We start from the raw sequence: 17,270 nt of genomic DNA, 5'->3' as shown, positions 1-17,270 counted from the left end.
GTGATGCAAGAAAAACTTTAATTCAGCTTAAATAGGTTTGACTATTATAAAGATAATTTTCTAGGAAATGATACAAAAAGCCCAGAAAAGGCACATCACAGAACAAGTTCTTTGGGTCCAAGACATACAATTCCCATCCCTAATGTCTTTCTTTGTGTGCAGGTCGGTTTAAAATAAGAAAAGTGAGTTACTGGCAGGTAAGCAGGCCCAGGGTACAGGGAAGAGAATGTGGCAGCCAGACAGAGGGTGACAGAGAGTGAACAACACACCAACGGTGAAAGAAAACTGGCACAGGGCTGATCACACAGACACTCACCAAGGACAGAGGCAGAAGCAGATTTATTGTGGGGCCCCTGACAGGCTGCTTGGCACAGAGAGAGAAAGAGCAGCAACAACTCCCTCTTGAGGATTACCTTTTATAGATCAGAATCATGGCCGCCCCTTAGGGGCCGGTTTAGCCCTTGCGACTGGCATAGCAAGCATCACCTGATTTTGCGGAAGGCAAGTTACTGTTTCTTGGGAACAGAGATGGGCAAGTATTTATCTCTCAAGGAGAGGACAGAGACCAGCAAGTCTTTATCTCTCAAGGAGACAATAGAGACCGGCAAGTTTCTATTCCTAGAGAATAAGAACAGTATTCATAAAGTCGGGGTGGGGAAAGGAAGATGGCTGTGGTTATGCCAACAAACGGAGCAACTCGTGGGCGCGGGCCTGGCGCTTACAGGCTAACCGTGAAGGGCCGAGGGCTCAGCGCTCCAGCAGGCGGAGCTGGAAAGGCCGTGGCAAATTACCCAGACCTGACCCCAATGGGGTCAGGTCGATGTCCTCGGGTTCCCCCAGCGGCTGCAACGAGAAGCTCTGTAGGATGGCGGTGAGGTAGAGGAAGAGCTCCATGCGTGCCAGCGATTCTCCGAGACACAGTCGGCGCCCTTGGGAAGGGTGGGGAAGGAGCAGTGAGATAAAGGGGGCGAGGGGCTGCGCCCCAAATTTTTTGAGGAAAACTCGAAGACATGAAGATAATGACTGGGGACATCAAAGACCTATGCAGCTAAAAGTTTGGAAAGAATGCCTTGAGTAAACTTCAGAACAGAATGAGTCAGCCAATGCACGTGCAGCCTCCTGGGTTCAGATCCTGCTCTGTTAAGGCTGGTCTTGTGCTCTTGGAATGCCGCAATTTCTGGGTATTTGAAATGGGGACGATACTTGTAGCTTAGGAGGTTGTTGTGAATGGTAAGTATAGGTATAGCAGTGAGAACATAATGCTCAATGTAAACAAAACCAAAAGCAAGCAAACAAAAACCCTTAATGTAACTCTAACCATGTACCATGCGCTCTCCAAGCTTTATACTATTCTTAATTAACTTAATCCTCCCAACAACTTCAAGGGGTGGGTCTTAATATTATCTGCATTTTATAGAAGTGGAAATTGAGGGGCTGGGGATATAGCTTAGCAAGGTAGAGTGCTTGCCTTGCATGCACAAGGCCCTGGGTTCAATACCCAGCATCAAAAGAATAAAAAAAGGGAAACTTGAAAATTGAGGCACAGAAGTTCATAACATAACCAAGGTCACACAGCTAGGAGGTGACTGGAGCTGGGGTGCAAACCCTGTGCAATCTGGCTGCAGAATTCAGTCATTACCCTTACAACTATTCTCAGAGGCAGCATCTAGCACACAGTAGGCACTGTGGTAATTTATCTATTATGACCCTCCTCCCGTTTTTCCTGTTACTGAGTAAAGGAGTGCTCCCCCACCCCCACCCCCACCCCAAGCAGGGTAAGGAAAAACTGGAACCATTTCAACCGCGCCACCTAGTGGAAAGTCTGACAAATGACCACTCCCAAATTAAATTAATAATCTCCCCACCTCCCGCAACAAAGGTTTTTTAGTCATTATCTGCCTATAGACGCGGAGTGTTTTTGTTTTTTTGTTTTTGGTGCTGGGGATTGAATCCAGGGCCTTGTGCATGTGAGGCAAGCACTCTACCAACTGAGCTATAGCCCCAGCCCCAGAAGCAGAGGTAAGGGAAGGAATAAGTGTGTCTGTGCAGCCAAGTCTGAGGATGGGGTGGATAAAGAAGTGAGAGGCTTTGGAGAGCTTAATTAGGACTAGGGTTTAAAAGACCGTGGCCCTCACCAGCTGAAAAGGGCATGAAGGCAGGGCTCTTCTTGAAAGACTGATTGGCATCTAGGAAATGCTCGGGATTGAATTCCTGGGGTTTCAGGAACTGGCTGGGGTCATAGTGCACCGTGTTAAGGAGGGTGATGATATCTGTGCCCTGTGTGGGGAAAGGAGAAAGCGGAGTTAGTGGTATAAAAGAGCTGGGAGGTTTCCAAATTAGAGGTCCTGGGGACTGGAAAAAGGGGTGGAAGAGGGCATAGGACCCCATCTGGGGTTTTCAGTGATGTCTGCTAGAGGCTGTGTTGCTGGGGTCTGAGAAAGGAACGAGCATCCCACCCTCCCTCGCCCTCCTTGTGAAAGCAGATGAGGGATTTCTGGGAAGGCAAGAGGTCTCAGAGGGCAGTATTTGGCTACAGGGGGGAACCTCAGGATGAAGCCCTATATTCTGGAGATTTTTTAGGGGACGGTTACCGGGGATTGAACTCAGGGGCACTCGGCCACTGAGCCACATCCCCAGCCTATTTTGTATTATATTTAGAGACAGGGTCTCACTGAGTTGCTTAGCGCCTCGCAGCTGCTAAGGCTGGCTTTGAACTCGCGATCCTCCTGCCTCAGCCTCCCAAACCGCTGGGATTACAGGCGTGTGCCACCGCGCCCGGCAATACTTGGGAGATTCTTGAGATGGGTCTTGTGGTAGGGAAGGGGTGTGAGGTTCAGGAAGGGGTCTTGTCCGCTATGATATGGGATGGGGGGGCCTGGGAAGGGGCTGAAGTTCTGGATTTATAATCTCAAATATCTGTTGCTAGGGCTCGTGATGCCAGTTGCTAAGGCTTGGGGAGTTCCCTGCCAGGGACTAAGGTACCCCTTGTTGGTTGCAAGAATGAGATGCTTCTTCCTAGGATGCCCAAGGTCCTTTGCCAGGTGCCCAGCACACCTCAGGTATCAGGAAGCCGCGGAAGGCGGTGTCCCGAATGACGCGGTGCGGCAAGTTCATCGGGATGACATCTGCGAAACGCTGCACCTCGTGTATCACCGCATCTGTGTACGGCATGGCTGCGCGGTCCTCCAGGGTGGGCAGCCGGGAGCGTCCCACCACGCGGTCAATCTCCTCCTGCACGCGGGCTGGAGGTGGAGAAGGAAGATAGCTGAGGGTATCGGTAGGCGAGACTAAGCTGGGAACTGTCGCGAGTCGGCTCCAATCCTCCCATCGCGAGCCCCGCCCACTGCCGAGGGGCGTATAAAGATCAGCCAGATCTTGGGGAGGTGGGGGGCAAAACTTTGGTTGGCACAAGGGCTCCAGAGGGTGAGATTATGTGGTCAGGGCTTCAGGGATCTCAGTAGCTCAGGTTCCTGATGGGATTTCGGAAGAGGTGACAGGGACCTGGATGACTGATTGTTGGATCCAGTGGGCAAAGGGCTGGAGATCAGGGGCGGGGACACATCATCCAGAGGAGGGGCTTGAGGAGGTGGAACGCGGAAGGTGCTGTGTGGGCAGGTCAGTCTGTGTAGGAGGGGTTGGGGTCTTGGGCAAATCAAGTGGCTGGAGCTTGGGGAGTGGCTCTGGGTGGGACTTCAAGGAAGAGCTCTGGGGCTGGATGCGAGCGGTGCAGGCAAGGTCATGACTATGCGGGAGGGATCTGGAGGAGGATTGGGCATGCTGTGTGGACCCTAAGGGGTATGTGGTTGGGGTCGAGCTATGTGTGAGTTTGGTTTTCCCACCTAGACTCTGACCGACCCTCTGGATCGGGCCGGTTGGCTCGATGGCGCGGTGTGGGCAGGTCTCAGGGCTAGGTAGCTGCGGGCGCACCTTGAATTTTGGGGTATTTCATGAGGGCGAGGAAGGCGTGGCGCAGCGTGGTGCCCACCGTCTCTGTGCCTCCGAAGATCAGGTTTTGTGTGGTCATCAACAGGGTGTCCATATGGAAGTGGCTCAGCGGGTTCTCTTTCTCCTACCCGGGTTGAGCGGTGGGGATATGAACCAGGACCAGATGCATATTGTGGACTCAAAGTCCGTGTGACCGTTCACCCCAGACTTGCGCAACTGATACTGAGTGCCAGTTCGGTCCCTCCTCTGTTTAACTTCCTTTCCTCAGGGGAGCTGGGGAGCGTGGAATGGTGGGGTAGGGAAAAATCTCTGCCGCAGGGCGGACAAATAACATTTTAGCACTTTAACAATCACTTCAAGGGCTGGGGATGTGGCTCAAGCGGTAGCGCGCTCGCCTGGCATGCGTGTGACCCGGGTTCGATCCTCAGCACCACATACAAACAAAGATGTTGTGTCCGAAAAACAAAACAAAACAAAACAAAACAAACAAAAAACAATCACTTATCAAGAGCTGATAATTGGTGGTGGCTCTGGGCAACAACCCTGAGCAGCCAGGTGCCCCAGCTTCTCCCGGAGAAAATCCCCCAGTCCTGCCCAATCTGGGATCCCTATTGAGTTTGAGACAGGAGCAGCAGGAGGCATTCAGGTCAGGCCAGAGGTGCAATTTCCAGACAGAGTTTACCTGTGCTATTTTGGTGAGGAAGCAATCTATGAAGTCCCGGGGAGAGTTGGGGTCTAGGGTGGCCTGGTGTTCGCGGACGCTGCAGGAGATGAGATCTCTCAGGTTCCCGAAGTTCTGGAAGATGCGTTGGTGCGGCCCAGGCACCCAGTCCAGGAGGCTCGGGAAGAGGTTGTACAGCTGGAGAGCGGGCAGAGTTGGAGGGGCTTGGAAGAGCAGGCAGGGTATGTGTTCGGGGCTAAGTAGGGTAAGGCAAGTGAATTCGGTAGGCAAGGACGGGGCATTGGAGGACAATGGAGTTCTGGAGAGGCTGGAGGGGAGTGGGACGGAGGGGCAGGGGAAGGGGGCTGGGTGCCTTCTTGAATCATGTAACTCGGGGTAGGGGGCGGGCAGGGGTCAGAAGGAAAACGCATGACCAGTCAGGGCCTACTGACATCCCCAGGTACCCCTAGACCCTGTTGGCCACGCCCCCTCCTGCTCCCGCTGCCATCCTATCTCCCACAGGACTCAGTCTTGCTGACCTCGCCCCAGGGGCTGCTCATGATTTGAAAGTTGTCGTTGATGACGTGGATGATGGTGAGCAGACGCTCATCGTCGTAGTCAAAACGTTTGCCGAAGATCACCGAACAGATAATGTTGGACACCGAGCGACTCAGCATAAACAAGGGGTTGAAGGGCTCACCTGAGGTCGAGGGGTGGAATGGGTCAGGGGCCCAGCTCTGGGGACTCAAACGCACCAGACCATGGTGCAACAGACACAGCTCTAATTTGCATAGCATCTGACCCAACCATGATACCGTCTTGCAGCCTAACACCTCAAGTACTTCATAACGCAACAGCTAGCATAGAACCCACAACATCCTGCAGTTCCGCATCCACTTCAATACTCAGTAACAGAACAGGCTATTCTCGGTGACAGTACACCACACACACAATACAGCACAGTGCAATCATCAGGCATCACAGAAAACATAGACACTGCCATAAAACACCCAGTAAATACAACCACAATACATGCCAACACACACAACTACACACAGCGATTTAGAAACTACACATAGCCCACTCAGAAACATTCCAAGACATGGTAACAATATACTTAAACACATAATACCAGTTCACAGCTAAATCTTCCTTTGACACAATGCACAACAATAAAACACAGCAACCCAGCAGACAGTAGAGAACACAGGATGTGTCATCATAACATATATAACCAGGCAACCGAAGAGATGACACACCATGCACACCAACACAACATCTTTGGCAGCACAGCAGATAATACTGCAATATCACATATCAATCATGGCATGATAACACTACAATCTTATCCAGAAATAACCCAAAGAATCATACCTAACACCCCACAATCCAACAACCAGACTACAGAAAACATTATACAAGCAGCACATTTCAACAAAGCAGCCAAGACACAATAGGACAGGCCAGAAAACCAGGGCTGGGATTAGATAGACTTAGTTTGAAACTGGCTTCTTAGTCTTTATGTGACCTGGACTACTGATTCCTGTTTCTGAGCCTCAATTTTCATATCTATACAATGGGCTCAATGACAGCCCTCATGGGGTTGTTATAAGTTAGTGACTGGGAAGTCCTTAGTTAAGGTCTGGCCCATTATGAGGCTGTTACAAACTGTGGTGCTATGATGGATTGACTAATGACCACCTCAAAGATGTCCACATTCCTGTTCCTAGAATCTGTGAATAGAAATTTACTTTACTTGGAAAAAAAAAATACTTTTTTTTTTGTATTGGGAATTGAATCCAGGGCAGTTTATTACTGAGCCAAATCCCAGCCCTTTTAATTTTGAGACAGAGCCTTGCTAAGTTGCAGAGGCTGACCTGACTCAGCCACCCAAGTCACTTGGATTACAGGTGTGCACCACTGTACCATAAATTAAGGATTTTTCAGCCATAAATTAAGGATTTTGAGATGAGAAGATGACTCTGGATTGCCCAGGTGGGCCCAATGTTATTATCAGGCTCCTTAGAAGAGGAAAGTAGGTGCATCTAAATAAATAAGGGTTATGTGATGAGAGAGAGACTGGAAGCTGCTACTACCTTTTATGGCTTTGAATATAGAGGAAGGTCCTAGTAATTCGGAAACTAGAAAAGGCCAGGACACGAATGCTATCCAAAACCTTCTCAAGGAGTGCAGCCCTGCTGACCCACTGTCTACTTCAGACCTACAGAAATATAAGAGAAATATAAGAGAATGAATGTATATTGTTTTAAGCCACTACATTTGTGGCAATTTGTTACTCGGCAATAAGAAATTAATATGGAGTTGGGCATGGGTGGCCCACCCAGTATTTCTAGCAACTCAGGAGGATCATGAGTTCAAAGCCACCCTCAGCAATTTAGTGAGTCCCTAAGCAACTTAGCAAGACCCTGTCTCTAAATAAAAAAGGTCTGGGAATGTGACTCAGTGGTTAAGTGCCCCTGGGTCAAGCCCTGATACCAAAAAAAGAAGAGAGAAATTAATATGTCCTTAGCTAAAGTTCTAGCCTGGAGCAGGAGGAGAGAGGAGGACAAGACAGGGCAGAAGAGAAGGTAGACATGAGCAAAGCAGGATATATATGTGCACAGAAATGTCACAGTGGAACCCATCAAGACGTACAATGAGTGTGTTAATAATTATAATAAATTAATAAGGCAGCTATTGTGATTTCACTTACATTGTATCATTTAATTCCTTAACTATCACCTGCCACATTATTGTTTTTGCCCAAAGCCGACTTGGAAATCAGGGTAGAGGGCTATTTAGCAATCTGTGCCTCAGTTTTCTCTCCTGCAAAATGGGGCTGATTACAGGACCTGCTTCCTAAGCTTGACTGATTTTTTTTTTTTTGTACTGAGGATTGACCCTCGTAATATTTTACCTCTGAACTATATTCCCAGCCCTTTAAATTAAAAAAAAAGTTTTGGCACTAGGGATTGAACCCAGGGACACTTTATCACTGAGCTAAGTCCCTGGCCTTTTTTTTTTTTTTTTTTTTTGGTATTTTTTATTTTCAGGGAGGTTCTTACTAAATTGCTTAGGTCCTTGATAAAGTTGCTGAGGCTGGCCTTGAACTTGTGATTCTCTTGGCTCAGCCTCCCAAGTCTCTGGGGATATAGGTGTGCAACACTGCATTTGGCTTTTAAAAAGTTTTGAGACAGAGCCTCACTGGATTGTGCAGGCTGGTCTTGAATTTGAAATCCTCCTGTCTCAGCCTCCCTCACAAGAAACTGGGATTACATTTGTGAACATTGCACTTGGCCCCTTGACTGATTTTTCAAAGAGATATTCAAAGTTCTTGCAAAAGTCCTGGCATATGGTGGGCATTGTGTAAGTGTTGGTTATTTATGTTATTTTATTTATTTATGTATCTTTTTGTGGTGCCGGGATGGAACCCAGGGCATGCTTGACAAGTGTGCTATAGCATCTCCAGATCTCTGTTTTTTTTTTTTTTTGTAACTTTGTTTCATAGGTCAGAGGCCTCAGCCTGGGTTTCTATCCCAACTCACTCTCTGGGCATGTGACTTAACCTTTCTGGGCCTCTTCTTCTTCACTTGGAATAACACTGATTTTGTATGGTTGCTGGTGGGTGAAGCACAGAAAGAGTTATCACAATGCTTGGTATCCAGTAAGCATTCAATAAATGACGTTAGTTTATTGAAAATGGACTCAAGTGTCAGACAGATTTAAATCCTGACTCCTCGGCTTACTAGATTGATTACTCCAAGGTATTTGCTTAACTGCTCTGTGCCTCTATTTCCTCATGTGCAAAATGGATTGTTCTAAAGCTTACGGGGATCATGTGTGAAAATGTGCTAGCATATAGCTCTGTAGGTGAGTTCTTAAGGATGTCATCATCAGCTGGGTGTGGTGGTACACTCCCAGCAGCTCAGGAGGCTGAGGAAGGGGGATTTCATTCAAACCAGCCTCAGCAAAAGCGAGGCATAAAGCAACTCAGTGAGACCCTGTCTTTAAATTACATAAAATACAAAAAAGGGCTGGGGATGTGGCTCAGTGGCCTGAGTTCAATCCATGGTACCCACCTCCCCCCAAAAAGAATGTCATCATCATCGTCGATCATCGTCGTCTACCAGGATTATACAAACCGGGCTCAGGAATACCACCATACCTAGAGGAACACAGAGCCACAAGCAGACCCACCTCCAGTGGACACCATGCTCATTGTGGGCCAAGTGAAGGAGCTCTGGGTTCACATCATGCTCTGGTACCTGGCAGCCCTGCCCACCCGTGATGGATGGGAACTGGGAGTGCAGACTGCATTCAGGGACCCTGACCTTCAGTTTTCCGCAGTTCCTCCAGCAGAAAGCCGCCTTCCTCCAGGATCCGCTCCTCAATGCTCCTCTTCCCCATCCCGAAGTTCCGCAGAATCTGGACAGAGAACCTTCTCAGGACCTTCCATCGTTCGCCATTGGAGAAGGCAATGCCTGGGAAGAAGAGGAAGGGCCAGCTCCACTGGTAACTCATCTCCAAGATGACTGTCGGCGGACCCCTTCCTGATGTTTGGAATTTCCCCAGCCCCTTCCAGCCAGCCCTCCCTGACCCTTCAGGCTGGGTCAGGTGCCTCCCTTGAACTTCCATGGGCTCTGGGCTTGCCTCTCCATGGTCCTGATCTCTCTACCTTTGTTTCCCTCTTTAAGGGATCTGGTCCCTTTGGGGGACCAGTGACAGCACTGTCTGTTGATGAGGTCATCTTCTTCATTGAACTGGGAGGGAAGGATGAGGGCCCGTGTTAGTCACCAGCGTGACCTTGACATTGCCCAGTGCAGATCCTGTTACATGGGTAGTGCTGGGATTGCTCATTGAATGTGCAAATACGAGAGTTAAGCAAGAACAGTGAACCTTAGGGCACCAAGAACATCACAGAATGAGCCTGAACTCTGGGTCCCTGCCCTGTTCTTGTAAGTCCTCTGGTCTTCCTAGAACACTCTACCCCTGGTCTTCTTCTGACTCTTCATCTTCATTGTTCAGATCTCAGGTTTGGGTTCCCTTCCTCCAGGAAGCCTTCCCTGGCTCCTCTCTCACTGGTGAAGTCAGGTACTTACTTCCGGCCTCCCCAGCTCCCAGGCTGCTCTGATCCCTGCCCTGAGCACTCTGGGATGTCATAGTCTAGTGATGCCCTGTGTTGCCTACTGATCTGGAAGCTGCAAGAGGATAAGGACTTGGATTTTTTTTCCCTTTTATCTCTGATTTCTCTTACATACCAGAGATCTAGATGTAAAGAAGAAAGAGAGAGGGGCTGGGGCTGGGGCTCAGTGGTAGCCCTCTTGCCCCGCATGAGTGAGGCACTGGGTTTGGTCCTCAGCACCACATAAAAATAAATAAATAAATCAAATCAAATCAAGGTATTGTGTCCTTGAATTTCACTTACAGTGTATCATTTAATTCTTTATTTATCACCTGCCACATTATTATTATTTTTACCCAAAGCCAGTAAGACTTGGAAATCAGAGTAGAGGGTTATTTAGCATTCTGTGCCTCGGTTTTCTCTCCTGCAAATGGGGCTGATTAAAAAAAAATACACATTTTTTTTAAAAAGGTCTATCAAAAACTAAAAAAAATTTAAAAAGGAGAGAGAGAAACCCTATAGTATATTTCTTTGCATTGTATTCATTGTCTCATTGATTCTTTGTAACAATCTTTTCTTTGAAGCCGACTGAGGGTCAGAGAAGGGAGGCCATTTGTCCAAGGCTTGAACTCACCTAGTAAGTAGCAGAACCCTGCTGTCCTGTTCTGTGCTGTGTATTGTCTGATTGCTTGTTAGCTATTTTTTAGTAACAAATGGTGTATGCATTCAGAAGTTTTCTGTACAGAAGCAGTAAGATGACTTTCTCAAGTGCCCTGTCTGCCACCTCCTTGCATCTGGTGTACCTTGACAGGTGAATTTATAAGATCAAGCCCAGGCTGGGTGCAGTGGTGCACACCTGGAATCCCAGTGGCTCAGGAGGCTAAGGCAGGAGAACTGCAGGTTTAAAGCCAGCCTCTGCAACTTAAGGAGGCTCTAAGCAACTTAGTGAGAACTTGTGTCAAAAGAAAAAATAAAAAGGGCTGGGGTTGTGGTTCAGTGGTTAACCTGGGTTCAATCCCTGGTTTAAAAAAAAAAATCAAGCCCAGGGAAGGGGAATGAAGAGTAGAAAGTGTATTTAATACATGGTAGTTGAACTTTATCAGAGCTCTCTGATTCCAAGTTTGGGTCATCTGGGATTCATCCTGTGCAGGGGGAGCTTTAGGCATTCTTTAGGGGGAGTGTAGTAGAGGATGCAAGCCTCCAGGACCCCTTCTCAATTGGAGAAGCTTCCCCCCTCAATTATAGTGCCTTGTCACATAGTTTCCTTTTTTGGGGGTGGTAACTTGGGGATTGAACTCAGGGGCACTCTACCACTGAGCCACATCCCCAGCCCTATTTTATATTTTATTTAGAGACAGGGTCTCACTGAGTTGTTCAGGGCCTCTTTAAATTGCTGAGGCTGGCTTTGAACTCATGATTCTCCTGCTAAACTGCTGGGATTACAGGTATGCACCACTGTGCCTGGCTAGTTTCCTTAAAAAAAAAATTTTTTTTTTCCTTACTGTTTTTGGTTCTGGGGATTGAATCTGGGGGTGGTTAACCACTGAGCAACATCCCCAACCCTTTTTGTTTTTTATTTTAAGACAAGATCTTGCAAAGTTGCTTGGGGCCTCACTAAGTTGCTGAGGCTGGCTTTGAACTTTCGATCTTCCTGTCTCAGCCTCCCTAGTCACTAGGATTATAGGTTGTATCACCATGCCCAGCACATAGAGATTTTTGTTTAAAAAGGAGATTGAAAACCATAAACATAGGTGATTTCAAAGCCTAAGGAGGGCAGAATATTGTCACAGGAGAGGTTTGGAGAAAATGGTGTAGGTTGCTGGTTGGGTGGGGACAGAGCTGGGCATGGGTTGGAATGAAGGTGACAATGGTATATGAGGGGAGATTATGAGACTGATGATAAATTAGGTTTGAGGCTGGTGATGGAGATGGAGTTGGGGGAAATGAGAAGGACCAGTAGATTAGTCATGAGTTAGAGCTTGGGGTCAGGTAGATCTGTGATGGGGTTGGTTTTGGTGAAGGTAGAGGGATGAAGGTTAAGAATGGAGACTGGGGATGGGGTTAATGGGGATTGGGACTGGGATAAATTGGATCCTGGAGACTGGGCCCAGATGACTTGGCTGCTTGACTGAGTTGGAAACTAGGTGATATGGTTTGAATAGAGGTAGGGATTTGGATGAGAATGGGGTTGGGTTAGATGAACATGGGCACTGGTATGGAGATATAATTCAAGATGGTGGAGGGATTTGGAGGTGGGGAAGGTGGGACAAACTTCACCCTAAAGAAGGACTGTCTGGCTCCATCCTACTTGGTGTCATCAGTGAGATCCGTGACCCTGAGTGTCACCAAGATTAGGATCAGAGTCGTGCACTCTTATTTCTTCCCTAAATGTGGAAGAGGTGGGAAGAGAGGAGGAGATGGGAAGCAGGCTTACCATTGCCCTTAGTGAAGTTGAAAAAAACAGGGTATTTGCCTCGGCCGCTGAACTCCTCCCCTTGATCCACAAGGGCTTCCTTCACAGCTTCGTACCCGCTGAGGACTACCACCCGCCTGGGCCCCAGGTACACTGTGTATACGGAGCCATACTTCTTGCTCAGCTGGGGCAGAAAGCAGAGGTTATGGGAGGCTCTAGGGCCATGGAACCCCCTCCGCCCATGGCAGGCCTCTGTACCTTGGTGAGGGAGGTCAGCAAGTCTTGGGAGCGAAGCTGCAGCAGGTTTCCCAGGAGCGGGAGGGGTCTGGGTCCTGGGGGCAGTTTCCCTTTGCCTCTTGAGCTGTGCGTCAGGAAGAGGCAGATGAGAGCCAGGAGCAGGAGCAGGATGGCTGTGCTCATACTGTCCATGGTGAAGGCAGCCACGGATGTCCGGAGGGCAGAGCTAGGGAGAGAGTAGGGTCCCTTCACTCTTCATCTCCTTCTGGAATTTTCCTCCCCCAGGTCCTGGAAATGGGGGCAGGTAGAGAAAAGACAGGAAGAAGAAAGAGAGCTAGGGAGAGATGGAGGGATGAAGACGAAGGAGAAAGAAAGGGGATGAAGATGGGCATGGAGACACAAAATCTATAGACAGACGACAGACAATAGACAACAGATGGCAAGAGAGACAGAGACAGAGACAAGAGATATAGAGACAGAGACCAAGAGAGATACCGAGAGATACACACAGGTAGTGAGGGACACAGAAAAACACAGAGTAATATCTTTATATCCTTAGATGTCTATCTATCATCTATCTATTTATCAATCATCTATCTGTCAAGATTCTCTCACAGGAGACAGTGCTAATGATAGAGACACACAGAGACACAAATCAAGACACAGAGTCAGGCAGAGAGAACATCACAGACAGGGGCTGACGCAGACTAGAGAAAGAGGCAGAACTGGAGAGGCACAGAGAGACTGAGGTGAAAAGACAGAGTTGTGCACTCACCGGCTGACACAGGTGGAGGCCACAGGATAGAAACAGGAGGGAGGGAGGGGGCACTCAGAAGAGAGAGCAACAAGCACAGGAACACGTGCACACACACACCCGTGGACTCCCTAGAGGCTCCCAGTGTCCCCTACTCAGGGCCCTTTACCTGTTGTGGGACAGCTGAAGTGTGTTCTTGAGCTCTGAGTGTGCTTGGAGAAGCTGCTCTTAAGTTGCCTCTGTCCACACCCCTCCTTCGCTCCACCCCCTTCCCTGGTCCTCTGGGTGAGGTGGACCTTCCCATCTTTCCACCTTCCCACCTTCTCACTCTACCCTTCACGTGGCCCCTGGGCTCCCGGCCAGTGGGTGGGGGCTGCACCTTGGGAACCCTCCTCCTCCTGCAGGGGCCTCTGGCCTCAGGCTGATCTCAGCTTCCCTCATTGTGGCCTGTGGTGGTTGTTTGCCCTGGAATGGAGCAAAGGTTCCCTTCTAGGGCCAGGAGGGGTGGGGTGAGGTTGCGGGGCTTTGGCAAAATGATGGGTCTGAGTCCCTCTGGTGTTTTGGGTGCTTGGTTCTGTTTCTCTGGGTTCAAGTCCAACCCTGGCACTGACTGGTCATGAGATACTGGGCAAACACCTTACCTTCTCTGGAGTTTTCTCAGGTCTGGGGTGGGGTCTATTTTTTATGGCTGTCTTTTTTCCCCCCCAGTTCTCCATCTCTTAGGTTTTATCTCTGAGATTGTGTATGTCTCACTTTGCCGTTGTCTCTAAGATCTCTGCCACCGTGTCTTTTTGTCTCAGTGTCTCTGTCTCTATTCCCTCTCCCTGTGTGCCTCTGGGTCCCTGTCTTCCCTTCTTTCTTTCTAACCTCATCTCTTTCTCAATGAGTAAGTCCCTCTCCCATCTCTCCTGTGGTGTCTCTCTCATGCTTCCGTGACTCAGACTGCAGCCAGGGTGACTGAAGCCAGGATGGAGTTGAAGGACAGTTAGAGGGACAGGCAGCTGGAACCTACGGGGAGGAAGGCCTCAGACTTGAATGACTGGCCTCCCCCTTCTCTCCTCCAAGTTCATATACTGTCTTCCTGCCCTTCTCAGCTCCCCTCAGCCATGTCTATTCTTGGCTCCTGTCTTAGAAACTGGTCCTCGTTACCCAACTTCTGTTCATGTCAGAAGGGCAGATTGTCAAAAGCAGAGCTGGGGTGGGGTGGGAGAAAGAGGCCAAGGGTCTGGGAGTCCTAGTGGAGGTGTGGCTCCCTGGGCCTCTGGGTGTGCACAGAATCTGCTGTTCCTATGGGGTGGGGGAGGAAGTGCTAGGAGGGCCTGGGGAATTTGACACCCTGGTCCCAGGCACAGGGTGAGATGCTGTGTGGGCAATGCTATTGTTCAAGTCCAGGACAGGCCGGTTAGGGCAGGTTCTGGGAGAGGCATGAAGGCTTGGTTATGGAATTACACACCTTCAATTTCCCTTGGCATCACCTCTTACTTCTGAGAAGGCTATAGGGCTGGATCTATTCCAGCCCCACGAACAGCTTTTCCCTGACCCTGGAGCTGGGCTGAGAGGTGCCTAATGAAATTGCCTCATTGGGGAAACCAGGAACTCACCAGAAGGAGATTTTTTGGGGGCTTTCAGTTCTTAGAGTCTGACTTGCTCCCCGCTACAGAGGGAATGGGGCCAAGGAGGAGTGTAATGCAGTTTCTCAACCATTGACATCTGGGGCCTAATAATTCAAGTGGGAGGCTGTGCCCTGCAGGGTCGCGTGTTGAGCACCATCCCTGGCTTCCACCACTAGGTTCCAGAAGCCCTTTCACCAACTCTCTCTCAAGCTGTGGCAACTAAAAATGGCTCTCGACATTACTGAATGTCCCTTTAGGGGAAAAAATTAACCCAGTTGAGAACCATTGTTATACTAGACCCAAACAAAGCAGACCCAAAGGTGGCTCTTTTTTCCCCCCAGAAGATTTTATCCATTTTAATTTTATTTTTGTGTTTATGAAGAGTACTTTATTTGGAAATACTTTTTTAAAAGTATATATTTTAGGTGTAGGTGGACACAAATCATTTATTTTATTTTTACATGGTGCTGAGGCTGGAACCCAGTGCGTAACGTGTGCCAGGTGAGTGCTCCATCCTTGAGCTACCGCCCCACGCTCTTTATTTTTTTTATTTTTTAAAAGAGAGAGAGAGAGAGAGAGAGAGAGAGAGAATTTTTTAATATTTATTTGTTTTTAGTTTTCGGCACATCTTTGTTTGTATGTGGTGCTGAGGACCGAACCCGGGCTGCATGCATGCCAGGTGAGTGCGCTACCGCTTGAGCCACATCCCCAGCCCCCCACGCTCTTTATTTGGATCTTGATTCTAGAGGCTGGGAAGCCCAAGAACATGGCATTTGGCATCAGCTGATGAGGTTTCCCCCATATCTTTTTATTGGTGCATTATAATCATGCATTGTGGAGGTTGTTGTTATATATTCACACACGTGTGCAATATAAAGATATAATTGGGTCAAAATCGATTCCCAGTATTTTCCCTTTTCCTCTCCTTCTTCCTCTTACTGGTCCCCTTCCTCCATCCTTTGGGTCTCCCTCTTATTTTCGTGGGATCACCTCTTCACCTCCTACTGATTTTTCCCCCCTTTTCCTCTCTAGTTTCCAGATATGAGTGAAAACCTATGACCCTTGACTTTCTGAGTTTGGCTTAGTTTGCTTGACACAATTCACTAAAGTTTCATCCTTTTTCCAGCAAATAATATCATTTTATTCTTCTTCATGACTGAATAAAACTCCATTGTGCATATATTCCACATTTTCCTTAACCCACTCATCCATTGGTGGACACTTAGGCTGGTTCCATGTTTGACTATTGTGAATTGTGCTGCCATAAACCTGGGTATGCAGGTATCAGTATAGTATGTTGACGTCAATTCTTTTTTTTTTTTTAATTTTTTAGTTGTAGTTGAACACAATACCTTTATTTTATTAATTTATTTTTATGTGGTGCTGAGGATCAAACCCAGGGTCTCGCACGTGCAAGGCGAGCGCTCTACTGCTGAGCCACAACCCCAGCCCTAATTATTTTTTTAAAAATACTTTTTAGTTATACTTGGACACAATGTCTTTATTTTGTTTATTTTTATGTGGTGCTGAAGATCAAACCCAGGTGCCTCACATGTGCAAGGAAACACTCTGCACTGAGCCACAACCCAAGCCCGACTTTAATTTTTTATGATTATACTGAGGAGTGGTCTAGCTGGGTCATATGGCGTTTCCATTCCTAATCTTTTGAGGAGCCTCCATACTGACTTACACAGTGGTTGTACTAATTTATAATCCCACCAACAATGTAAAAGTGTTCCTCTTCTCCATATCCTCTACCGTATTTATTATTGTTTGTATTTTTTTTTCAAATACCTTTATTTTATTTGTTTATTTTTGTCTGCGGTGCTGGAGATCAAACCCAGTACCCCATGTGTGCAAGCTCTCTATCACTGAGCCATAACCTCAGCCCTTATTGTTTGTATTCTTAATGGCTGCCATTCATCTGGAGTGAGATAAAATCTCACTATTATTTTGATTTGCTTTTTCCTAACTGCTAACTATGTTGAATATTTTTTCATAAATTTGTTGACCATTTGTATTTTTTCTTTTCTTTTTTTAAGAGAGAGAGAGAGAGAGAGAGAGAGAGAGAGAGAGAGGTTTTTTAGTATTTTTTTTTTTTTAGTTTTCAGTGGACACAACATCTTTGTTTGTATGTGGTGCTGAGGATCGAACCCGGGCCACACGCATGCCAGGCGAGCGCGCTACCTCTTGAGCCACATCCCCAGCCCCTGTATTTTTTCTTTGGAAAAATATCTGTTTGCTTCATTTTCCCATTTATTAATTGGATTATTTATTTTTGCTGTGCTGGCCTCCTACCAGCATGTGGGTGACATATGAGGCCTTCCTTCCAGTTTCCACCTTGACTGAGCCCCTCCCTGCTCAAACCCCACCCCACCAAACAGAAGACTTTCTTCCCTTGACTTTTCTTATGCTTTGTGTGGATGAATTATTGTCTGTGTATATTTTTTTGGAGGTAGAATGTACATAATGATGAAATACATAAATCTTAAGCAAACACTTCCTGAATTTTGAGTGCATATTTG

At 47.7% G+C, this 17,270-nt stretch overlaps 1 protein-coding gene across 3 annotated transcripts; it reads right to left on the bottom strand.

The window, feature by feature from the left end:
• Nucleotides 1-320: 320 nt before the first annotated feature.
• LOC107151440 (cytochrome P450 2F5) lies at nucleotides 321-13,451 on the bottom strand. Of its 3 annotated transcripts, none has more exons than XM_015496825.2 (10): nucleotides 13,302-13,398; nucleotides 12,400-12,604; nucleotides 12,163-12,325; nucleotides 8,938-9,087; nucleotides 5,146-5,306; nucleotides 4,628-4,804; nucleotides 3,928-4,069; nucleotides 3,055-3,242; nucleotides 2,136-2,277; nucleotides 321-929 (listed from the first exon to the last, which is right to left on the bottom strand). In XM_015496825.2, exons 2-10 carry the CDS (start codon nucleotides 12,568-12,570, stop codon nucleotides 748-750), a joined length of 1,476 nt encoding a protein of 491 aa, XP_015352311.1. In that variant the 5' UTR covers nucleotides 12,571-12,604; nucleotides 13,302-13,398; the 3' UTR covers nucleotides 321-747. The 3 variants fall into 3 exon arrangements, with proteins under 3 accessions (XP_015352311.1, XP_048646823.1, XP_048646821.1); XM_048790866.1 differs by lacking the exon at nucleotides 13,302-13,398 and adding an exon at nucleotides 13,154-13,264; XM_048790864.1 differs by lacking the exon at nucleotides 12,163-12,325 and having other exon boundaries at nucleotides 13,302-13,451.
• Nucleotides 13,452-17,270: the final 3,819 nt, after the last annotated feature.

Source organism: Marmota marmota, unplaced genomic scaffold, assembly GCF_001458135.2.
Source record: "Marmota marmota marmota unplaced genomic scaffold, marMar, whole genome shotgun sequence".
Lineage (NCBI taxonomy): Eukaryota > Metazoa > Chordata > Mammalia > Rodentia > Sciuridae > Marmota > Marmota marmota.
This window is presented reverse-complemented; position numbering and strand designations above follow the sequence as displayed.

Bases quoted from the DNA above. Each gene is read 5' to 3' on its own strand.
- LOC107151440 (XM_048790864.1), bottom strand. From the start codon at position 13,436: ATGGGAAGGTCCACCTCACCCAGAGGACCAGGGAAGGGGGTGGAGCGA. The intron at 9,088-12,399 runs GTACAGAGGCCT...TCTTCTTCCCAG, and splicing joins TGCTGACCTCCCTCACCAAG to GCATTGCCTTCTCCAATGGC. The intron at 930-2,135 runs GTGAGGGCCACG...ACCCTTCCCAAG, and splicing joins CTTCATGCCCTTTTCAGCTG to GGCGCCGACTGTGTCTCGGA.